This window comes from Hipposideros armiger, unplaced genomic scaffold, assembly GCF_001890085.2.
Source record: "Hipposideros armiger isolate ML-2016 unplaced genomic scaffold, ASM189008v1 scaffold_205, whole genome shotgun sequence".
NCBI classification, from domain to species: domain Eukaryota; kingdom Metazoa; phylum Chordata; class Mammalia; order Chiroptera; family Hipposideridae; genus Hipposideros; species Hipposideros armiger.
Window position 1 is genome coordinate 2,142,917 of NW_017731555.1, and position 21,340 is coordinate 2,164,256.

At 40.0% G+C, this 21,340-nt stretch overlaps 1 protein-coding gene across 2 annotated transcripts in view; it reads right to left on the minus strand.

Moving 5' to 3' along the window:
* Window positions 1–540: 540 nt before the first annotated feature.
* Window positions 541–21,340, minus strand: part of CDCA7 (cell division cycle associated 7) — a 31,627-nt gene continuing 10,827 nt past the window's right edge. The window contains exons 2-10 of one of the 2 annotated variants that reach the window (XM_019653704.1): window positions 9,970–10,095; window positions 9,316–9,552; window positions 6,090–6,326; window positions 5,696–5,773; window positions 3,972–4,175; window positions 3,452–3,589; window positions 2,723–2,872; window positions 2,153–2,289; window positions 541–1,825 (exon numbers count right to left, since the gene is read on the minus strand). In XM_019653704.1, coding sequence (XP_019509249.1) covers window positions 1,795–1,825; window positions 2,153–2,289; window positions 2,723–2,872; window positions 3,452–3,589; window positions 3,972–4,175; window positions 5,696–5,773; window positions 6,090–6,326; window positions 9,316–9,552; window positions 9,970–10,095 — 1,338 coding nt within the window. In that variant the 3' untranslated portion in view covers window positions 541–1,794. The remainder of the gene's footprint in view (window positions 1,826–2,152; window positions 2,290–2,722; window positions 2,873–3,451; window positions 3,590–3,971; window positions 4,176–5,695; window positions 5,774–6,089; window positions 6,327–9,315; window positions 9,553–9,969; window positions 10,096–21,340) is intronic. The other variant, XM_019653705.1, reaches the window with a different exon arrangement.

Sequence of the window (21,340 nt, forward strand, 5' to 3'; positions counted from 1 at the left end):
AAAAAAACACTAACCCCTCCTGCAACCCCCTCTACTGCCTTTGCCCATCTTGATTATGAAATTACTCAAGTCCATTATAGTTTGATTCATTTCTGAATCATGCCTTTTTTGTCTTTTTGATTTTCAGTCCTGGAACAGACCTCGAAGCAGTGTCCCTTTTGGAAACATTTAAATGGTTGCTAAAAGCAAGGTAAGTATTGTGAAATTGCTCCTAGTTCTTGGGTTGGGAAATGGTAAAGGAAAACAACATTGTAAAACTTCATGAACACCTATTATTTTCTATCTGGCGATGTAGCTGTCTTGGTTGATTCTCTGATCACAACTATTAGTCACATCGCCAAGGTAGGCCCGCCCTGTCTGGCCCTTGACCTTCAGAAACTTAAACCAAAAGGGAGACTCTAGAAAGGGCAGAAAGGGTCTGTTGTTTAAATTAGAATTCAGTGCAGTAAGATTGAGCATTAAAGATTTAGAAAAGTAGACAAGCTAGAATAAAATGTTTTATTATTAAAATAAAAACTTTGTATAAAAGCATTACAGAAGAAAAGCTCTATTTACATTTGATTCAAGGTCCAATTATGCATAAAACCATGGGTACAGCAACAGGCTGCATATGCAAAGCAAAATGGACACTTGTATTTCACCTCCACCAAATGATTTAATGCAAAAAATGGGAGAGGGAGATGATATATGAATCTGGCCCAGAAACTCTAATGGCAGGGATGCCAAGTTAACAAACTGGCAAGTCACCCATCTCCAAAAAGGCACTTCTCATTGTTCTACAAGTGCTTAAAAGCTGAACACGAACCTATGCCTAGCTTATAATTTCTTCAAGAAAGCAAAAGCTGCAAAGGATTGTAGACTAGTATTAGTATCAATTTTCCATGCAAAAATGCTCGAGAATTTATTTGGAATACCTTACACATTTATGAATTGAAATAAATCTGGCAAACTACCATTATACTATGGATTCAAATCAATTTCTGAAGCCTCGCCATCCTAATTGCCTACATGCCTTTTCTGCAATGACTTCTAGAACTGCCCACAAACTTTTGGGTCCTGGACTCTGTGAGTCTGATGCACCATCCAACCTCACAGTGGAAGAAAATAGCAACTAAGTGTCAGCTCCGACAACCTGTGTAACAAGCACAATACACGGAATATTCTCATGAGAGGCGCCCAAAGGAACATATTCCACTTTCCAGCAATTGCCTCATTTCTCCACAGTATTTTAAGACTTTTGTGCCTTGATTCTGTTAAAAATGCCAACTAGTACAAAACACTGAATCATACCCATTATTTTTGTGTAAACAAGTCTGAAAGCTGGTCTCTAGAATTAAAAAATGTTAGTAGTTAACACTACTACTGTGTTTCTAAGTGCTTGGTTTTATAGGTGGATTCCAGGGTTATTTGAACACCAATTAAATCAAACATGCTTTCATAAAACCGTCATTTAAAAAGAATTCAGAAACTAAAAAACAAAATAAAATGAAAAGAATTCAGAAACTAGATGGAGACAGAGAACCACTGGAAATAGAGGGGGGATGGTGTGGGGTGAGGGGTGGGGGGCAGGGAAAGCAAAGGCGAAACGGCAGGGGGACAAAGCATGGCTAGCAATATGCTCCACGATGCTCGGAAACACCTGTCTGTCCAGAGGTTAGTTTGATTTGAGTTGCCTATAAAACTGACCGGCCCGGCCATCACAATGCTTAACTCTGGTGTCAACCACATGACAAAATTGGAAACTTTAACAAGGAAGCTTGGTGAAGCAGAAGGCAGGCAGTGATCTTCCAAATATTATGCTTGCATTTCAAATTCGTGTTTCAGACTGAAAAGAGAAGAGGGAACATGTCAGGATAGCATTTTCCAACTAAGAATTCTCTTTTGAAAGCCTAATTCACTCTTTTCAGAATTTTCATTGAGTTATAACATGTTATAACACTTGAATTTTATGGGTACAACTTGAATTTTACACGCGCGTGTACAGCATGGATCACTGCCACCCAGGTAAAGACACCCAAATGTGCCCCCTTTCCAGTCACTCCCTGCACCCCTCCGACCCAGAGATAAACCAGACTCGGACTTCTTTCATCCTCTTAAGACACATAAATGAAGGTAAGGTTTGGGTGTGGAAGAGAGAAAAGCCAACCATTACCTTTTCAAGTAAGCGTGCACGTTCCCAAAGCCCTGGTATTTGGCCAAGTACACAAGGACCCCGGTGGCGCAGCGCCCATCCCGCTGCCGACAGAAGCTGCAATTGCAGATGCTTCGACAAGGCGGGCAATGCCAGTCCTGCAGGAGAATTGTGAAAAGGCACAGTTAAATCAAACCTAGTTCCCCCCTTACTTATCTAGTCGACTCTACTTATCCTCTAGGGTAACTATCATCAACTGCATTTAAATCTATTTTTTTTTAATTAAAAAAAAAATTCTTAACAGTTAAAATCCCTTAGTCATGCCTAAATGTTCCCTCGGGAAATTGAGCACAAAAGTCACACAGCAACTACCAGGGCTGAGTGGAGAGTCAAGTTTCCCTGAATGGCCGCGTCCTGAGCACTCTGGAAGGGGCTCACACCAATCTGGCACCAATGATATGAACTTACCTGCCTCCCCTGAAATGAGTGCCCACAACACTAAGGGCCCAACTCTTCTACCGATGCCTTTCTGGCCCCATCAGCTCAGGACGGACCTTCAAGCCCACAGGACCACCCTTTCAAGGCACCTACTGGATCCAGCAGAGCATCCTTGACCTCTTCACCGTAACGATTTCGAAGGCAGGGACCGCAGAACTGGCCTCGAACGCCCCAGCACTCTGGGTTTCTGCAGTTTGTTTTGGTATCAATAGTTTTCTGGCGGCACTGATGACAAGTAGATCCCTACAAATAATACGCAAGTAATGAGAAGGAAAAAACCCATTGCTTTTTGTAGAGAAAAATAGCATATTTCAAGAAATGTCCTTCTTTGTGGGTAGTCTGACATTTTGAATCTCATTTCACATCTACATACACATGTATATGCCAGGGCATGAAAAGTACCTCAAGCATGGTGATTTCATTCACCTGGCAGACTCAATGCTATAAAAAATTACTTTTCTGCAAGAAAAGATCTTATCATGCAAAAAAAGAAAAAAAAAAATCCTGCCCCAAATTCGTTTACTTTTAGCACACCACCAAACCCCCAGTACCTCTCTACGTAGACACACATAATACACCGCAAATATGCTTAATGAATCAAGTTCAAAATTAAAAGATTTAAAGCTGCTGAAGGCTTAAGAGAGCTAAATCCCAAGGATGCTACAAAATTCTCTTTCTTATGTAAAAAAAAAAAAAAAAACCACATAGGCACACATTCCATAAGCTAAGACCTTTAGAACATTAGCAAAGCTCTAAGGACAGAAGCTGTTCTTCCTCTCTCACAGACGTAATAATTTTCAGACATAATGTGGAGGCTTTTACCAATGAACGGCTATATATCTTCTCTCGAGAATTGTAGCAGATGTTCTCCAACTCATCCTCTGTAATTTCCTCCACTGGGCGAATAACATGCGGAAGCGTCATGGCTCCCGGGCGACGACCTCTGGGCGTGTCATCATCCTGCACAACAGGCATGAACAGTGAGTGTTCTTACTGACTCCCCAGCTCTGAATCTCAAATACTTGATGTATAACTTCACAGAGAATTCAGCCTGGAAATCTTAAGGCTTATGGAAAGGAAGAAAGTCATAAGTTTACTAAGGATAACAGGACATTATGGAAATGATTCCTACAACTAAGCTGAAGAACACAAGTTTGACTTCCTTACCCACTAACAAAAATCATCAAATAAGTTTGTGTGACGTTAACAATTCTAAATGGTTTGAGAAGGAACGTTTAACATGAATCATTTGGTGTTGAGGCTGAGTGTACCTGTGCTGTGTATATGACACTGGGCCTACCGAAGATGAAAAACAGAAAAGCAAGCACAAATGAGAACTCACGTTCATGTAGCCGTCCACAGCCTTCCTCTTTCTCACCAACATGTACTTATCATCCTCCTCCTCCTCTTCCTCCTCCTCTGTGGGTAGAGCGCTAGGGGACCCAAGGATCCGGGACCTCGACCTGGTAAGAGGACGAGCTCTCCGTTCGGGGTTTCTCCTGGAAGTAACACCTGGAAAGGTACGCCTTCGGGGTGTCTTTGATTGCTAAACAAAACACATATGATGGAACCCATTTATTCCAGAATGAAGAGAAGTGGCACCTGCTCTTTATGTGGTTTTTGTTTGTTTGTTTGTTTGTTTTTAGCTGAGCCACCCTGCCACCTGTTGGCAGCTCAGCTCGGGCCAGGAATCACACCGCTGCTGCTCAGAGCTCAAACTCTTGAGCGAGCACTTGAGCCACTGGGCCGGCCCTCTTTACACGTTTTTATTTAAGTAAAAGGAGAGCTCCATTTTCTAATTTTCTTTATCCTTTCTGTAATGCATGGAAAATGAGCCCCAAAACGATATAGCCATTGTACTTTTGCTTGTGTAACACCAAGCGCAGTTCCTCTCAAACTGAGAGATGATCTACTTCTTCACCCACATAATAAAGATTTAAGAACAAATCTCCTTTTCCAAAAACACCTTTTCTATGACATCTCTTAAACCCTGACACATACTCACTGTTCCTACACTGCAAGAGAGAGAATGTTTATGTATGGTTTTCCTTCTTCCATTCCTTGCTTGCTTCTTCCCTTTCGCCTCAGGGAGAGGCAGGGAAAGAAAGTCTTTTTTTTTTTGGTACCACAACAGACACACCAGATTCCCGAGTTGCACCAAATTAGCTCCTCAGAATACAATCACATATATTAGGCCATGACTTGGTTAAGAAAATAATTTCTTCCTTTTTGGATTTTAAAAAACATCTATTACTATGCATCTACCAGGCAAGAGGAAAATTTGCTAATGCTGCGGACACAGGAAAAAAATGTCAATCTTTATTCCCTGCCCTTGACAGGCTTAGCCTAGTTGGGATGGAGAGAAATAAACAATCAAGGCGGGGTTCATGGCATGGGGAGTCCACACCTGCCCCAGGATACAAGAAAGACCTCTCAGAGATCTATCAGCAAGTTTCCTCTATTTCCTCTCAGTCTAGAGGGCCACACAAATTAAGAAACTGGAGGGCTGGCCGAGTGGCGCGATGGTTAAGAACAGGCTTGGGATGCCAGAGGGCCCCGGTTCGGATCCCACATATGAGGGTCAGTGACACTGCCCTCTACAGCTAAGATGCTGAACAACAGCTCGACCTGGAGCTGGGCTGCCATGAGTCGCCGGCGACGACATAGGCTGCAGTCCCTGTGGCAGTGGTTGCCATGGGCTACCGTATGTAGCCAGCAGCCAGCGTGAGCGGCCAGCAGCCGCTGTGAGCGGCCGTCCAGAAGCCGGCGACTGATCTGCCTCACTGGGGAAGAGTGCAATATTGGTGCCAACTTGGGCCAGTGAAGCAACGTCCTCCACAACTAGACTGAAGAACAAAATGACAGCAACTTGTCTGTTCCCCTTCTCCCAATTCCCCAACGCTGTTCCCATCCCCCAATTCCCCAATAAAAAATAAATAAATAAATAAATAAATAAATAAATAAATAAATAAATAAATAAATAAGAAACTGGATTTTCAGATATCCTGAGCAATGTACCTTAGACACCCCCCAAATACTGCTGAACAAACAAGGATTGGCACTCACTGAACTGGGGCCTGGGAGGGAACGCCGTCCAGGGAACGATCCAGGGAAGCTTTCTAATTCCGACATTAGTTTTGCAAGCTAAAAAGGAAGGAAATTAAACAGAAATTATTGGTTTACTGTAACTGCTGAAAATGAGCAACTTCTGGAAATCAGTGTAGCACATCTCAGAGTTTCTGATTTCCCCTACATGTTTACCAAGACTTGAATAGATTAAAAGAAGAAGAAAAGTTAGTTTAGGGAGAGAAACACATTTTAAAGCACACATTATCAAGATTTCACAGCTACACTGAAAATAATTCTTGATGCAGATAAGCAACAAGTGGCTTAGAGAAAAAGCTGGGAACAGTTAAAATAGGTTAAAATAGTTCTAACACATTCAAAGTCAGATACCTACCATTGCTTTGTTTTGCTTTATATTTAAAGCCCTTTTCTCCAAAAACTTCATGCCATTTTCGTCTTCTGAATCAGAACCGGGATCAGTCACAGAACTCTCTGAAGGCTTAGGGGGTGCTGCTCTTTTGTTGGCTGCCCTCCTGGTATTTCGAGTTGGGAACTTCATGGCCACCCGGAGAGGTCCGGCCTGACGGCACTGACTGCGGGTCCTGCAGCCTGCATGGTCTGACTGCAGCCTCTAGTTTTAATCAGAACAATTAGTCATTAATGACTTAACTGTCGAACAGGCTGCACCAGTATGACTACAAAATCCCTTTTGAACAAAAGACACTTGCATCAAATAAATTTTAACTGATCACTTTAACTGTCAATTTTGATTGACAGCTCTGGGTAACAAATTCAGGAATTACAAATAAATACAACAATCTGAATACAGTTTAACTCAGGTAGCATATCTGGGGCACACTGTTCTAAGCCATCTTTATAACCCCATAGCCAGTCGTTCTGAGCCCCCCCTTTTTTAAAATGTGAAAATACCAGCTCCCCTTTTCATTTCTTTAAAAATAGGTCTTTATGTATTCTTTTAAAAGAATTCCTACAGGAACAAATACGTGTGCTCTCATAAACATGGTTTCAATGCTTATGGCAATATTAAACTATATTAAAGATGTCTCAATGCTTTAATTTACTTTTTTAAAAAGTTGTGGTAAAATATGCATAAAATTTACCATTTCAGTCATTTTAAGTGTACAGTTCACTGGCATTAAATACATTCATACTGTTGTGCAACCATTACCACTGTCTATCTCCAGAATGTTTTCATCTTCTCAAACTGAAACTACACCCATTAAACAGTAACTCCCCAGGCCGTCTCCCTCAGGGCCCTGGCAGCCACCATTGTGCTCTCTGTTTCTGTGACTCTAACTACTCTTGGTACCTCTCTAATTCACTTTTTCTTTTTTTAAAAGATTTTATTGGGGAGTTGGGGAAGGGGAACAGCAAGTTGTTGTCCTTCAATCTTAGTTGTGGAGGCGCAGCTAGCTCAGCTCCAAGTCCAGTTGCAATCCAGCCGCCGGTTGGCAGCTCGTGGCCTCTAAGCTCAAGGTGCTGTGTTCAATCTTAGTTTTGGGTGGGTATAGCCCACCATCCCATGTGGGAGTCGAACCGGCAACCTTGTTGTTAGGAGTATGTGTTCTCACCAGCTGAGCCATCCTGCCACCTGTTGGCAGCTCTGCAGCAGCTCAGCTCAGACACAGCTCACTGGCCCATGTGGGAATCGAACCGGCGACCCTTTTGCTCAGAGCTCGCGCTCTAACCAACTGAGCCACTCGGCCGACCCTCTAATTCACTTTTTATAAGACTAATTTTTTTTTTAATCGTATTTCAAAGTAATGTTAGGTTTCCATTAAATATGTATTAAAATTAGCCATTGGGAAATGCAAAGCCGAATCACAAGATACCACTTCATACCCACTAGTAGAGCTAAATCAATAACAAGTATGGCAAAGATGTGGAGAAACTGGAACCCATAAATGTTGCTGGCTGGAATGTAAAATGGTGCAGCCACTTTGGAAAACAGTTCCTCCAAAGGTTAAATAAACAAAGAGTTACTATATGGCCCAGCAACTCCACTCCTAGATATCTACTCAAAAGCATTATGTCCGCACAAAAACTTGTGCATGGATGTTCATAGAAGTGTTACTCCTAACAGCCAAGAGAGGTACAACCACGCAAACACCCACCTACTGATCAATGGGTAAGCAAAACATGGCATCTTCACACACGGGAGTATTACTCAGCAATAGGAAGGTGCCAAGTGCTTGCACATGCCTCAACATGAAGAAACCTTGAAAATGCTGTGCTAAGTGAAAGAAGCCAGTCACAAAAGCCCACATATTGTATGGTTCCATTTATATGAAATGTCCAGCATAGGCAGATCTATAACAATAGAAAACAGATTGGTGGTTGCTAGGAACAGAGGGTGTTGGGAAAGAATGCAAAGTGACTGTTAATGGGTACAGGGCTTCTTTTTGTGGTGATGGGAATATTCCAAAATTGACTGTGGTGACGGTTGAGAAAAAATAAACAAAAAACATCACCCATAAAGTACCAGCAAGGGAAGACCCACTTTTAAATTACCAAATTTCTAAAATCCCCATAGCTTTTGCTACTCTTCATGTACTCTTATTTTTTTTATTTATTTTTTCTTTATGTACTTTTAGTGTGCACAGGCTGAGAGACATAAAATGACAAAAAACTTTTATGAGTTCTAAGAGTTTTAATCGATTGTCATTTTATTAATCCTAACAACCAGCATCTACAAAGATCTGAAAAATGCCCAGAAGTGATTCAGGCTATAGACAACGTTTGGGTCACATCCAGGTTTGGACACCAGCCCTTGCAATAATAGCTCCAATAGACACACATCACTTATTAGAGGAAATAGTATATTACCATGAAGTTAGATGGTGATAAAACACTCCTTGGCCAGGCGCTCTCACTTTTGTCAGTGTCACTCAAGCATGGCCCAAGCAGTGGACCCATGTTAGACCACAATACACTGGAGAGCCCGCACCAGACTGTAAATCAACACACTGTTTGTTTCCTTTGTCAAGAAAATCTTGCTAACAAGAAAACATCTGCAGAACTAAACAATATGATCAGGGAGAGGGAGAGTGGGACCCAGGTACCTCACCAGCAGCAGTGGCTTGAGCAGGACAGAGGTTAAAAAGGCAAGGCAGTGTGCACAGGAAAAGCAGACCAAGGAGCAAAAGTGGAAGCAGGAAGGGCCCTAATTGTCATTATCTGCACTCAAGCTCCTATACATGAGTTCACAGGTTTTCCAGATGCACAGGTCCACAATGGGAACATTTACAAAAGGCCTGTTTAAGGGTTGGGCACTAAAACTTAAATGCCAATATAGCTAATCTTGAGGACATGTGTCCTTCCTAGATTTCTGTGTCAACGGAAATCTGGCAGTTGGCCGATTTTATATTACCAGTTTCCAAGATTTTCAGGGCCTACAAAATGTTCAGGTTTTACAAGTAGGACTATATTAATAAAAACTGTTTTAAGATACAAAGAAAATACTCTTAAATTTTAAAAAGATCAACAAATTCTGGCATGACTAAAATGAAAATTACAAGGAAAAAAACTATTTTAAAGCAAGTATGTCATGCCTCAAAATGTACCTTACTTCTTGATATTGGTGAAATTCTCGAACTCACCATTCCATCTTGTATCTCACTCTCTGAGAAACCGCAAAATGATTCATCGTCAGAGTCGGCATGAAAAATACTGGCCAGCTCGTTAGTGACATCTGGCCTTGGTTTCTGTAAAAATCCACAATGGTCTAACACATCTTGCACCTCACTTTCTGAAAAGCCGCAGAAAGATTCATTATCAGAGTCCTCATAAAAAACATTTGCCAGTTCTTCACTGATATCTGACCTGAATTTAGGTTTCTGTAAAATAAATAAATAAATGTGGTTGTGCATTTCCCCCCCCTTTTCAAGAACCAATTTTCCATAAACCGTGCAGAGAGCAAATCACATTTACAAGTGCACTACAAGAGAATAGCTTTTGTTACAAAGAAAAATGGTTCAGAGGTTTACAAATGATTTCTGAGTTGTTATGGCAAATCATCAAGCATGTTAGGTTAGGCGACATTTCAAAGGATAGAATAAGTAGCTAATCTACCTCCAACAATTACTACCTAGAACCACAGCAAAAAGTGAAATGAAATTACAGTGCATACTGTATTTTCTTAACGGCTGTATAGAAATGTAGGCAGAAAGCAAGCAGTTTTAATCATGTACAAAGCATTTGGGGCATTTTGAGCTCTGCAGACTCAATTCTGTTTATTCTCAGGCAGCACTTACCGTGTTTGCAAAATTATCAGAAGCAAAGCTGTCACAACTGTCATCAGAGGATGACGAGGTTTCCATGGAAATCAACTTCACATAGCTGAATTTCTTGAAGTTCTTCTTTACTCTGCGATCCTTTTGCTGCAAATGGAAATGGCAATACTATTAAGTGGGATGCTCACTACAGTTTCTAACTAAAGACATCATTTTTGAGTTTAGTAGGTTCAAACAGCACAGATTAGATACGTCCATTTCTTATGCCCTACACAGAAAAAGGAGGATTTGCAATTGCTACAAAATTTTTTTCAAAACTACGTAAAATCCTAAAAAGGGATCACTGTGAAGGAAAACTAATGACATTTATCAATTTATTCAAACATCTGTAGAGTTACTGTACCTCTACCTACCTGAAAAGGCCCCAATCTCAGCATTATACTGAGCTCCCAAGGGATTTAACGCCAAACTTCTACAATCTGCCCTTAAAAAAAAATTTAGACTGCACTTCTAAAAGGAAATTTCAAAAGTACAAAATGGTGGAGTGATTCCTTTCCTTCAGCCAAAATCAAGCTAATGAGGTCTTTTTATGTAAGCTTTGGGCTATGTACTGTGATGCTAATTTCCCAAACTACAAAAACTGGGCAGCACCTCCACTTCAAGATGGCAGGCTTTCAAACAAGCCTTGTTCCAACCAGGAGGGGTAGAGAGATTTCAGCACAAGTCCTTAAAAATCAAATAGCTCAACCCAGTGAACAAATGTACTGGGAGCCAAGTTAAAGGTTAAATAGCACTCTAAACCCAGGTAGAATGCCTGATTCCACTTCAGCACGATTAGCCTGGCCTGACATTCAGCTCTTTATGCAGACCCTTGTCATACATGTCTTCAGTTTTTAGAAGTCCTTTCAAATTACTTGTAGATATGACAATACTTCCTTCATTCATAAACACTTAACAGCCTGGCACTGCTCATCAGAAAATGCAATTGGCATCTATCTCATGTAAAAGAGACAGCAGTTTCTGGCATTTAAAATTTACTGAGATTTCTTAAATGTTTTATTAATTCCTATATTTTTTTTCTTAAATATAGCCATGGAATAAAAATGTCTCCTTACACAAGGAGTCATTTGAAAGGGCAAGCTTTGCTATGGGTCCCATCAAATATCACCAAGATGTGAGGTTTCTGGTGAACAGAACATTCTTGACCTTCTTTCTACACCTAAAACTATTCATTTTATTTCAGTCTCTTGCAAATAAAATTTTTCATGATAATAGTACCCAACCAACCTATGCTCCTAAGTAGACTCCATTCAATCATCTTAGGAAGTTTTTGTCCCTTTAGAAAGGCAAGAAAATGTGATAATAGGTAGAGGTACTAACTATTAAGAGATCTCAGAAACACCCTTTTTTTCAGAGGAGGAAATTCAATGCTCTGTGGAGGTGAAATAGAGTGCCCCAAATCATAGGGCTGGAAGGAGAACTCAAATCTGCAATCTCCTAAAACAGCAGTATTCTTGCATTACTGCAGGAATTATCACCACTTACCAATCTATCTGCGGTCAGAGGCCCAAAATGGTCTCAAGGGAGGCATTCTATTGGACGCTGTCAGGGAAATCTATGCTGGGTGTTTAACCAGTCAGCAATTCCAAGAGTTATCAGACAAATGTATGTTTGGAGTAAAGGCCATACAAGAAACATGGCAAATGAGATGAACTTTCTTGACAGGCAGGTAATAAATAATACCACTTAGTAGGTGCTTTTTGTGTCACGCACCTAAGTATGCTTTCACATGATTAATTTCTTGCCCACTTAACAAATAGGGAAACTGAGGTTCAGAAAGGTGAAATGGATTCCTCAAGTCACATGATGGCCCAAATTTGAACCTAGGCACGTCAGATTCCAAGCTCAGCCACACATCCTGAAAGCCAAAGCCTAGTTTGTCTGAAACCACGCCCTCAACGCGCCTCCTCCCCTCCCCCCCAGAACTCCTGCCTCCCCCGGGGCGTGTCTTACCCTGATATTATTTTAGGCCTGTCATGCTCTTCCTTTTCACCCAGCCCCCACCTTCTAACCTCTCCTGGGGCAGACCCTACGTTCCGGTTTCCGTTAGAGCAAAAAGTAACGTTACATTCAGGCAACGTCCTGCAGCTGTAGTAAGGTTGGGTGGGGGTGGGGGTGGGGGTGNCTAAATCTCTTTTTTAATCCTATCGTTTTACACGCCTTCCCCACTCTTTACATTCTTGCTTTCCCTGACCTCCTAAATATCTCTTTTATTCAGTTTTATGCTCACCACCACCACCCCCAGTCCCACCTGAACAATATTAATTTAGGGCCTCATCATTTCTTGTCTGGATAGCTGGAATAGCTTCCAAACTGTTTCCCTAGCATACAGCTTCCTTGTCCCCTTCCTGTACATTCTTTGCCTGCTGCCAGAGTGATTTTTCTAAAACGCAAATTTTTTGATACTGTCCCTATGCTGAAAACCTTATTGCCTTCAGGATACAACCCAAACTCCTTAGGCCTTTCAAATTCCAGCCCAAAAGCCTCCTGTAATCTCCGTTGTTACCATCAAAGCATCCCTGTTGCACCTGCCAGTGCCTCTTTTCTGCTCCCAGCCCTGGTGGTCCTAATAAGCAGAGTATCTTGCTATGACCACTCACATCATCGCATCATCCCCTGAGTTACTAATGCAGATGTTTGCTGAGACTTGTAGCTGTAGATGCTGGTCTTGCTGAGACAGGAAAGGCCTCCCCACGACTCCCACTTTTACAATTCTTTCATTAAATTCAAAGTGGGTAGCCCAGTCTGAGTCACAACCCAGGAGGGACAAGTTTTACCAGGCCCGTCTGGACACTATTTGGGTAGAATCATTGTGTCCCACTCCAAATCATCCCTTTGGGCCTAAATGCCCTAAGTATTCCAGAAGACGCCTAACTTAGCCTGAGTATCTTATCAGAGTCATTTGCTTTCACACTAGGTGACACTCACCAAGGATGGCGATGTCAGTTCTCCTAAGGCTGGATCTCTGTCTCCCTGGGCCAGATGACAACTCTGGGTGTTTTCTTCTTGTTTCTCTCTGACAGCCCATGAAGTGAGTACATGTTTGTGGCTACAGAGGTTCTATGTCATGATAGTGAAAAGTATTTTTATTTAGATTTTTAAAAGCTTAATTATTAAACACTGTTATAATGAAAAGGAGCTGTGAGTTATGATGGGCTATTAATAATTCCACCTCATTTCCAATAGTAATTTCTTTTCCTCTCTGGAAATCTGGGGGAGGGTGGGGTGGGAATGTGGTACTTTTTCCCACTCCCCCCACCCTTTACCTGACCCCCTTGAGTCCTTGTGGAATTAAGATTTCTGGTGGGCTGCTTTTTGTTGTTGTTGTTTTTCCTGTGGTAAAATACATGTAAAATTTACCACTTTAACCATTTTTAAGCATACAATTCAGTGTTATCAGATACATTCAAAATGTTGTGCAATTATTACCACTACCCATTTCCAGAACTTTTTTATCATGTCAAACTAACTCTGTACCCATTAAATAATAATTCCGCATTCCCTTCTCCCCTGCCCCACCTCCCACCCCCAGGCCCTGGTAACCTCTACTAATGAGCTCAGATGTGTAATTTTAAAACTCCCCATGAAAGACATATCCAGGCCCACATGGTTTCACTGGAGATTCTACCAAACATTTAAAGAATTAAGACAAGCTTAATTAATTAAGACAGTTTGGGAGAAAATATTTATAAACTGCATTTCTGAGAATGACTAGTATCTAAAATATATAAATAACTCTCAAAACTCAACAGTAAAAAAAGCAAACAATCCAATTTGAACATGTGCAAAACACATGAAGAGACATTTCACAGAAAAAGACATATAAGTGATAAATAAGCACATAAAAAGATGTTTTATATCATTAGCTATTAGGGAAATGAAAATTAAAACCACAAAAAGATTATCACTATACACCTGTCAGAATGGTTAAAATAAAAAAATTAGTGATATGACAAAATGATGGTGAAGACAGGGAGAAACTGGGTTACTCATATATTGCTAATGGGAATATAAAATGATACAGCCACTCTGAAAAACAATTTGGCAGTTTCTTAAGAAACAAAACATGCAATACCATATGGCCCAGCAGTTGTACTCTTGGGCATGTATTCCAGAGAAATGAAGATTTTTGGTCACACAAAAACCTATACACGAATTTTCATAGCAACTGTATTCATAATAGTGAAAAACTAGAAAAAATCCAGATGTCCTTCCTTCCTTCCTTCCTTCCTTTCTTCCTTCCTTCCTTCCTTCCTTCCTTCCTCCCTTCCTTCCTTCTTTCCTTCTTTCCTTCCTCCACCCCTTCCTTCCTCCCTCCATCCCATCTGTCCTCCCGCCTTCCCTCTCTCCCTTCCTTCCTAGCATAGTTGACATCTTTTGATGTCTTTTAATGGCTGAATGGTTAAACAAACTATGGTATAGCCATACCTTGGAATACTGCTCAGCAATTAAAAGGAAAAAACTACTGATACATACAACAACCTGGATGAATTATGAGAATTATGCTGAGTGAAAAAAGCCAATCCCCAAAAGGTTACATGCTATATGATTCTATTTATATAACATTTTGAAATGACAAAATTACAGATGTAAANCAAAATGTTAGCAGAGATTTCTTTGGGGATGTTATTGGTGATTTTTTAAAATTTTATTTTATTTTTCTGTTCTTTCCAAAGTATCTAGAATGAATTAGCACAAATGATTTTGGAAGAAAATACAAAAGAGTGGCTCCCTGTCTTATAACAAAACAAAAACAAAAACAATGTAAAGGAAGGGAAGCTGAGGTGAGTTAGGGTGACTTGGAGAGGATAAAGATTAGCGGGAGCAGGTAGATGAGGGAGCAAGAGCAGAAGATGGGGTCAGGGCAAGGGGGGCCTGTAGTTAGGGGCTGCCAGCTATGAAGTATTTCCCAGTCATCCTGGGGGCTGCCCTGAGCAGGCTCTGCTCAGCCATTTGCAGGCACCCGGCAAGATATTTGTTTGTACTCAAGAGCTTTTTGTTTTTTTCATTTGATCATCTCCCCCTTTGGAAACAACTGGGATGTACCCTCCCAAAAAAAGTGTGAAAAATCTGTTCCTTTCATAGGCAATTTATTCTAAGCTGTCCTAGTTGTGAAGTTCCCAGGTCATTGATTCCTTCTTCATATCTGTTCTTTTTAAGCAGCTGTTCTTGGAAACAGAATTGGTGCAGAGAGAGGAAGTTTTAACTATTAACTAAAAGGAGACTTAGGGATTGTCTGTAGATTGGTTAATTTCTGGAGTGAACAAAATTCAAGATACCGGAGGGAGCCCCAGGGAAGAGCCTAATCTGCACATTGACCTATAGAATTCAAAACCAATCTACCAGCAGTCCTCAGAAAGTGAAACATAGAATTGCCATGTGATCCATCAATTCCACTGGTCAAAAGGCAGAATTTCAGGTTTTTCTTTCATTTTATCTTCCTGGGAATCCCCAAAGGAAACTCAGTGAATAGTAATGGCTCATCCTAATCTCAATTGTTTTTAAAAGCAGCTTTCCCTAGTCTTCAAATATAAAGCACACAGACAGCTCTGCCACTCACTCAGTGATTCCATGTGTCCCAGAATTCATTAAACAAAACAAACCCTGACAGAAACCTGAAAGCTTATTACCCTACTTTACTTTTCTCCTCAGGCTTCCATAAAAACAGTGGGTACCATGCCCAGGACACCTATAATGGGTTGAATGGTGGCACCCCTCAAAATACATATCATTGTCCTAATACCCAAACTCTGTAAATGTTACCTTATTTGGAAAAAGGGTCTTTGCAGACGTAATTAAGGATCTTGAGATGAGACCATCGTGGATTACTTAAGTAGGCCGTAAACCCAATGGCATGTGTCCTTATAAGAAATACCAGAGGAGGACAAGTCACAAATACAGAGGGAAGGTCATGTGAAGATGGAGGCAGAGATTGGAGTGAGCAGACACAAGCCAAGGAATGAAAACAGCCACCAGAAGCTGGAAGAGGCAAGGAAGAGAATCTCTCTTTGAGCTTCTGGAGGGAGCACAGTCCTGCCAATACCTTCATTTCAGATTTCCAATCTCCAGAACTGTGAGAATAAATTTCTATTGTTTTAAGTCACCAAGTTTAATTTTTTACGGCAGACACAGGAAACTAATATACCATTGGCTTCCAGTCTCTAATATGAAAAAGGAGAGTTCAAATAGAACCAGACTGTCATCCTAGAGATAGGATTGCCATCACAATGCTGGTGACAAACTTGACTTGATCTTTCAGACTTTTACTCTGAAAGATAATAACTAGAATAACTAGGCTTTACCAATTTCCAACTAGTATTTATTACTTATGGAGCCAGTGCTATGGACTGAATGTTTGTGTGCCCCTTAAATTCATATATTGATGTCAATTCTCCAACAAGATGATATTTGGAGTGGGGACTTTGGAGGTGATGAAGTCATGAGGATGGAGCCCCTCATCAATGGAATTAGTGCCCTTATAAGAGACATGAGAGCTTGCTTCCTCTCTGCTTTCCACTGTGTAAAGCTACAAGGAAAAGACAGCCATCTGCAAATCAGGAAGCAGGCCCTCACCAGACACCAGATTTACTGGCACCTTGCTCATGGAAGTCCCAGCCTCGAGAACTGTGAGAGATAAATGTTGAAGCCACCCAATCTATGACATATTTATTATAGCAGCCCAAACAGGCAGTTTTTATAGTTTCTAATTTATCCAAATTTTGGATAATTCTCCTTAATACTGTTCTAATAACATTAACTTCCCCATAACATTGACTCACAGCAAGTTTTGGTCTACCACGGACTAGAGCATCCTTTTGCCTTCAATCTTACCACTCACCAGCATTATCTCTTGGTATTAACAAGAGATTAACTAAGCCAGGACAGAAAATGATTGGCTTCAGTTCATCTTGTGTATGTGTATATGGAGCCACTAAGGTCTCGTGGATCAGCAGACCCTATGTCAGGTTCCAGTCTGCAGGGGCTGGGACCAGAGGAGTGTTATCACGTGGTATCAAATGTGGTGCTTAAGCAGATGGGGCAGGGTATTCAGACACTGACTGGCTCAGTATAATGGTAAAGAGTGGATTCCGCCTGAGGTCGAATTGTAGCTCTACCACCCACCACATGTTTTATGCCCTTGGGCAAGTTAATCTCTATCATAGTTTTATTTTCTTATTTATAATGGAGATGATAATCCAAATCTGCCTCATAGGGTTGGCGTGAGGATTAAATGAGTACGTCTGGCAAATATTATAGCAAGTGCTCAATACATTTTGGCTATTATTAGAGCTTTAATCTGCCATTCATTTTTTTTTCCTCTTGGCTTTTTGTTTCTTTGTTTTATTTTCTCTGCCTTCCTATGGGTTACTTGAATAGTTTTTGAATTCCATTTTGATTATTTATTTATTTATTTATTTATTTATTTATTTATTTTTTAATGTGTCTCTTTATATTTGTTTATTAGTGTTTGTTCTAAGTATTACATTATCATACTTTACTTAACACAATCTGCTGATGTTTTCACAAGTTCAAGATATTATTGAGCCTGATAAGCACATAACTTTTCCCATTCTGCAATTCCAAAGATGCCTAAACTAACATGATTCACATATCACTTTTCTAATCATAAGCTCACATTCCTGTTTCTAATTATTAAAAAAAAGCTCCTAAAATTATATCTTTTTTTAATTAAAAAAAATGTATCCAGAGATGATGCCATAGGCCCATGTTTAAGGTGCTTCTCAGTCTCATTAGAGTTCACAACCTCCTGGCACTATCCATCCCATCTCTAGTTCTTGCCTTTCTATAACCTATGGAATACGTGGTACCTTTAACCACCATCAACATTGCTGATATAGTATTTAAATATTTATTATACCATTTAAATACATATTAAAATATATGAAAGCACTGAAGTACATTATTAAGTATATAAGTATCTATTAAATGAACGAGAAATTTAAAAAAATAAATTTCTGAGAATTGAGGTAATCGTAAGATGAGCTCAACTTACGATGGACCTTGCCCCAAGGAAACCAGATCCCATTTCCCTGCCTTATGTTAATATGTTAGCACAGCAGTGGGCACATAGTGAATATCTAGATAGAGCACATACACTAACATGAGGTCTTTGTTATACTTGGCTATTACCCTAGTAATTGTATGATTTCAACTGGAGACCAATGTTGTACTTTTACTTCTAACTTATTTTGATTATTGGAGTCGTGGTTTTTAGATTTCCACATAGTTTTCAAAAAANAAAAAAAAACCAACAACACTTGTAGGTATATACCCTATAACAAAGTTTTTCACACTGAAGGTTAGAACCTATTGACAAATTGTGAAATCAATTTAGTAATTGCAACTACCATATTTTCTTCTATCTTTCTTTTTGAAATAGAATAAAAATATAAGAATAGTCAGTGTGAGTCTTGTTTCCTGAAACACTTGTGTTGTGTGTGTGTGTGTGTATGTGTGTGTGTGTGTGTGTGTGCTCTATAAAATGTGTATTTCATGTTGTATTTCACCATCAAAGTTTCCAAGGTGCTGTCCTGGAGAATGTGCATAATGAGTCTTGTACTGGTGCTCTCTCGTTTGTTCATTCAGTCAAGGATTACATTACACCAAGCACTATTCTGAGTCCTGGGGACACCAAGGCCAGGGAAGTTATACATGCCAATGGAGAAGCAGAAGTAAACAAGTAAGATCATGTCAAGTGATAACTTCTGAAAAGAAACATAAAAGCAGGATAAGGGAATAGGAAATGAAAAGAGTTATCAATTTAGATAAGAGAACACAGGAAAGGCTTCATTGAGGAATGTTCTGGTCAGTAACCTAAATAAAGTAAGGGAGGAAGATGAAGAAGGGCAGGCTTCAGGCAGAAGAGCAACTGGTTCAAAGGCTCTGGCAGTGAGCAGAAGCAGCCCAGTACACTGGACTCTAGAGAGCTAGGGAAAGGGAGGCAGAGTGGGCAGGTGGTGTGGGGACTTCCTGGCCATGGGAAGAGTTTTAGATTTTATCCCAGGTATGATGGGAAGAACTTTGATAAAGGAAAGACCCAATCTGACCCCATGGGCTATGTGAACTATGTATGAACTGAAGGGGAGGAAGAGTTAAAGCTGGAAACACTTAGGGGCCCCCGGAGAAGAAAATGATGGCTTGTATTGGGGTAGTTGTGGGATAAGGAAAAGTGATCAGATTTAAGATGTATATTATTTTGAAGGTAGAGCTAATGAGACCTGAGGGAAGGATGGTTCATTCACTGTAGCCCTGTGTATTAGTAAAATATTGCAAACAACCTAAATACCCCTAAGAAGGGAAATGCATACATGAACAGTGGTATATTCATACAGTGGAATTTGAACAGTAGTTCAAATGAATAGCATAGCTTACTTGCATCAGTGTAGGTAAATCTTAACAATGTTGAATGAAAAAGCAAATTGTAAACATTTCTGTAAGGTATAACCTTTATGCGAATTTTAAAAACATAAAACACTCATAAGTTGTGAAAATATAAAAACACGGACAAGCACAATAGGATAGAGGTGAACTCTGAGGAGGGAAAGATGGAAGAAAGAGGGGAGGGTGATCTTTGACTCTTATTATTAATGCTTTCCTTAAAAATAAATAGTATGAAGCAATATGGTAAAGTGTTAAATGTGAGTGGTGGGTACAGGGGTGTCTTTAACATTTTTACTGTCCTGGGGTTTTTTTTTGTATCTGAAACATTTTATAATAAAGTTTTTTTTCAACTTTTTAAAAATTTTGAAACATTTGTCCTGTTAATCAAGATATATATTTGTAGTGTTAAATAGGCAGCCCCTTAATAGAGTCCTATAAATGGGAAAGCAAATCCATCTTGCAATTTTAGGTACCTCATAAAAGTTTTAAGTCACTATGTTAATCATATGCTGGTAAGTATGTTCATTTTGAATGAAAGACACAAAATGAATATGAGTGGAAATTCACTGTGCAGAGAAAGATGGGGGCCCAGGCCACAGCAACAGGTAATAGGGAATGACATTTCATAAGCACTTACCTGACATATACAGACAGTATCTGATATGAGGGCTGTAAATACAAAGGCACTCAGTACATACTGTCAACTAGAATGATTGATTATTGATGGAATTTTAAATATGCAAAACATTCTAAAATACCAGTCTTCTGTTAAAGAGCTTTGAATTCTTCAGGCTATTAAGAACTAAGGATTGCTGTGTGTTGTCCTGTAGCCTTTATTCACCTTGCACAAAGAATTCCATTTCCTATTATTAAGTTTGAAACTTGACCCTGAGGTTCTGAGCACTCAGCACTTGTGTAACAACTTGAACTCAAGATGACTGGTTTTAGAATAAAGAATGCAACAACTAATAATAACATGTATCATTTTTAGATGTGATTTCAAAGAAAGCTAATGTCCCACACACCCTTCTTCTCTCAGGCAGTGTAACATGAACCCAAGCAGCCCTGTAAGCTAGCAACCTTCAATAGACCATACACAGCAAGAGACAAAGGGGTGGAAAGAGTTTCACTGTGCTTAGGGATATAGACAGGTTGCCGTCTGTCAGGTCACAAATCTCTATTTTAAATAACCCCCTAATTATAGATTTACTTCCCCAGTATCCGCTTTCAGGGGAGAAACCTAAAAAATCCTAAAGTTACCCTTCCATTGCAGCAGCGACTCCGTGGGAGGGCCCAGTCCCTTACCACCCTGGTTCAGTTTAGTGCAGGAATCCAACCTCTCCAAACTACATTATGTTTGCTTTTGACCATATGTCAACACTGTCAGTTTGCTGACATCTGATACCTGGTTACAGAAAGGAATATGGAATTATGAATGTAAATGTGGCCATTTTGAACAAGAAGAAATATTTGGTTTTTTCCTGGATAAACATTGTTCCTTCCATAACATTTTTAAATATTTGCACCTGATAAGATTTTTTTTATTTTTTATAGGAGTGCAGATATCTCTTTGAGATAGTGATTTCATTTCCTTTGGATATGTACCCAGAAGTGGGTTTCCTGGATCATATGGTAGTTCTGTTTTTAATTTTTTAAGGAATTTTCATATTTTTCATAGCATCCACACAAATTTATATTCCCTCCAATAATGTACAATTGTTCCCTTTTCTCCACATCTCTCCAACAACACTGGTTATCTCTTGTCTTTTTGATGATAGCTACGTAATGATAACTTTTAAAAATATAGTACAGGGTTGGCCAAGTGGCGTGATGGTTAAGAGCTGGCTTGGAATGCCAGAGGACCCCGGTTTGGATCCCACATATACGGGCCAGTGACACTGCCCTCTACAGCTAAGATGCTGAACAACAG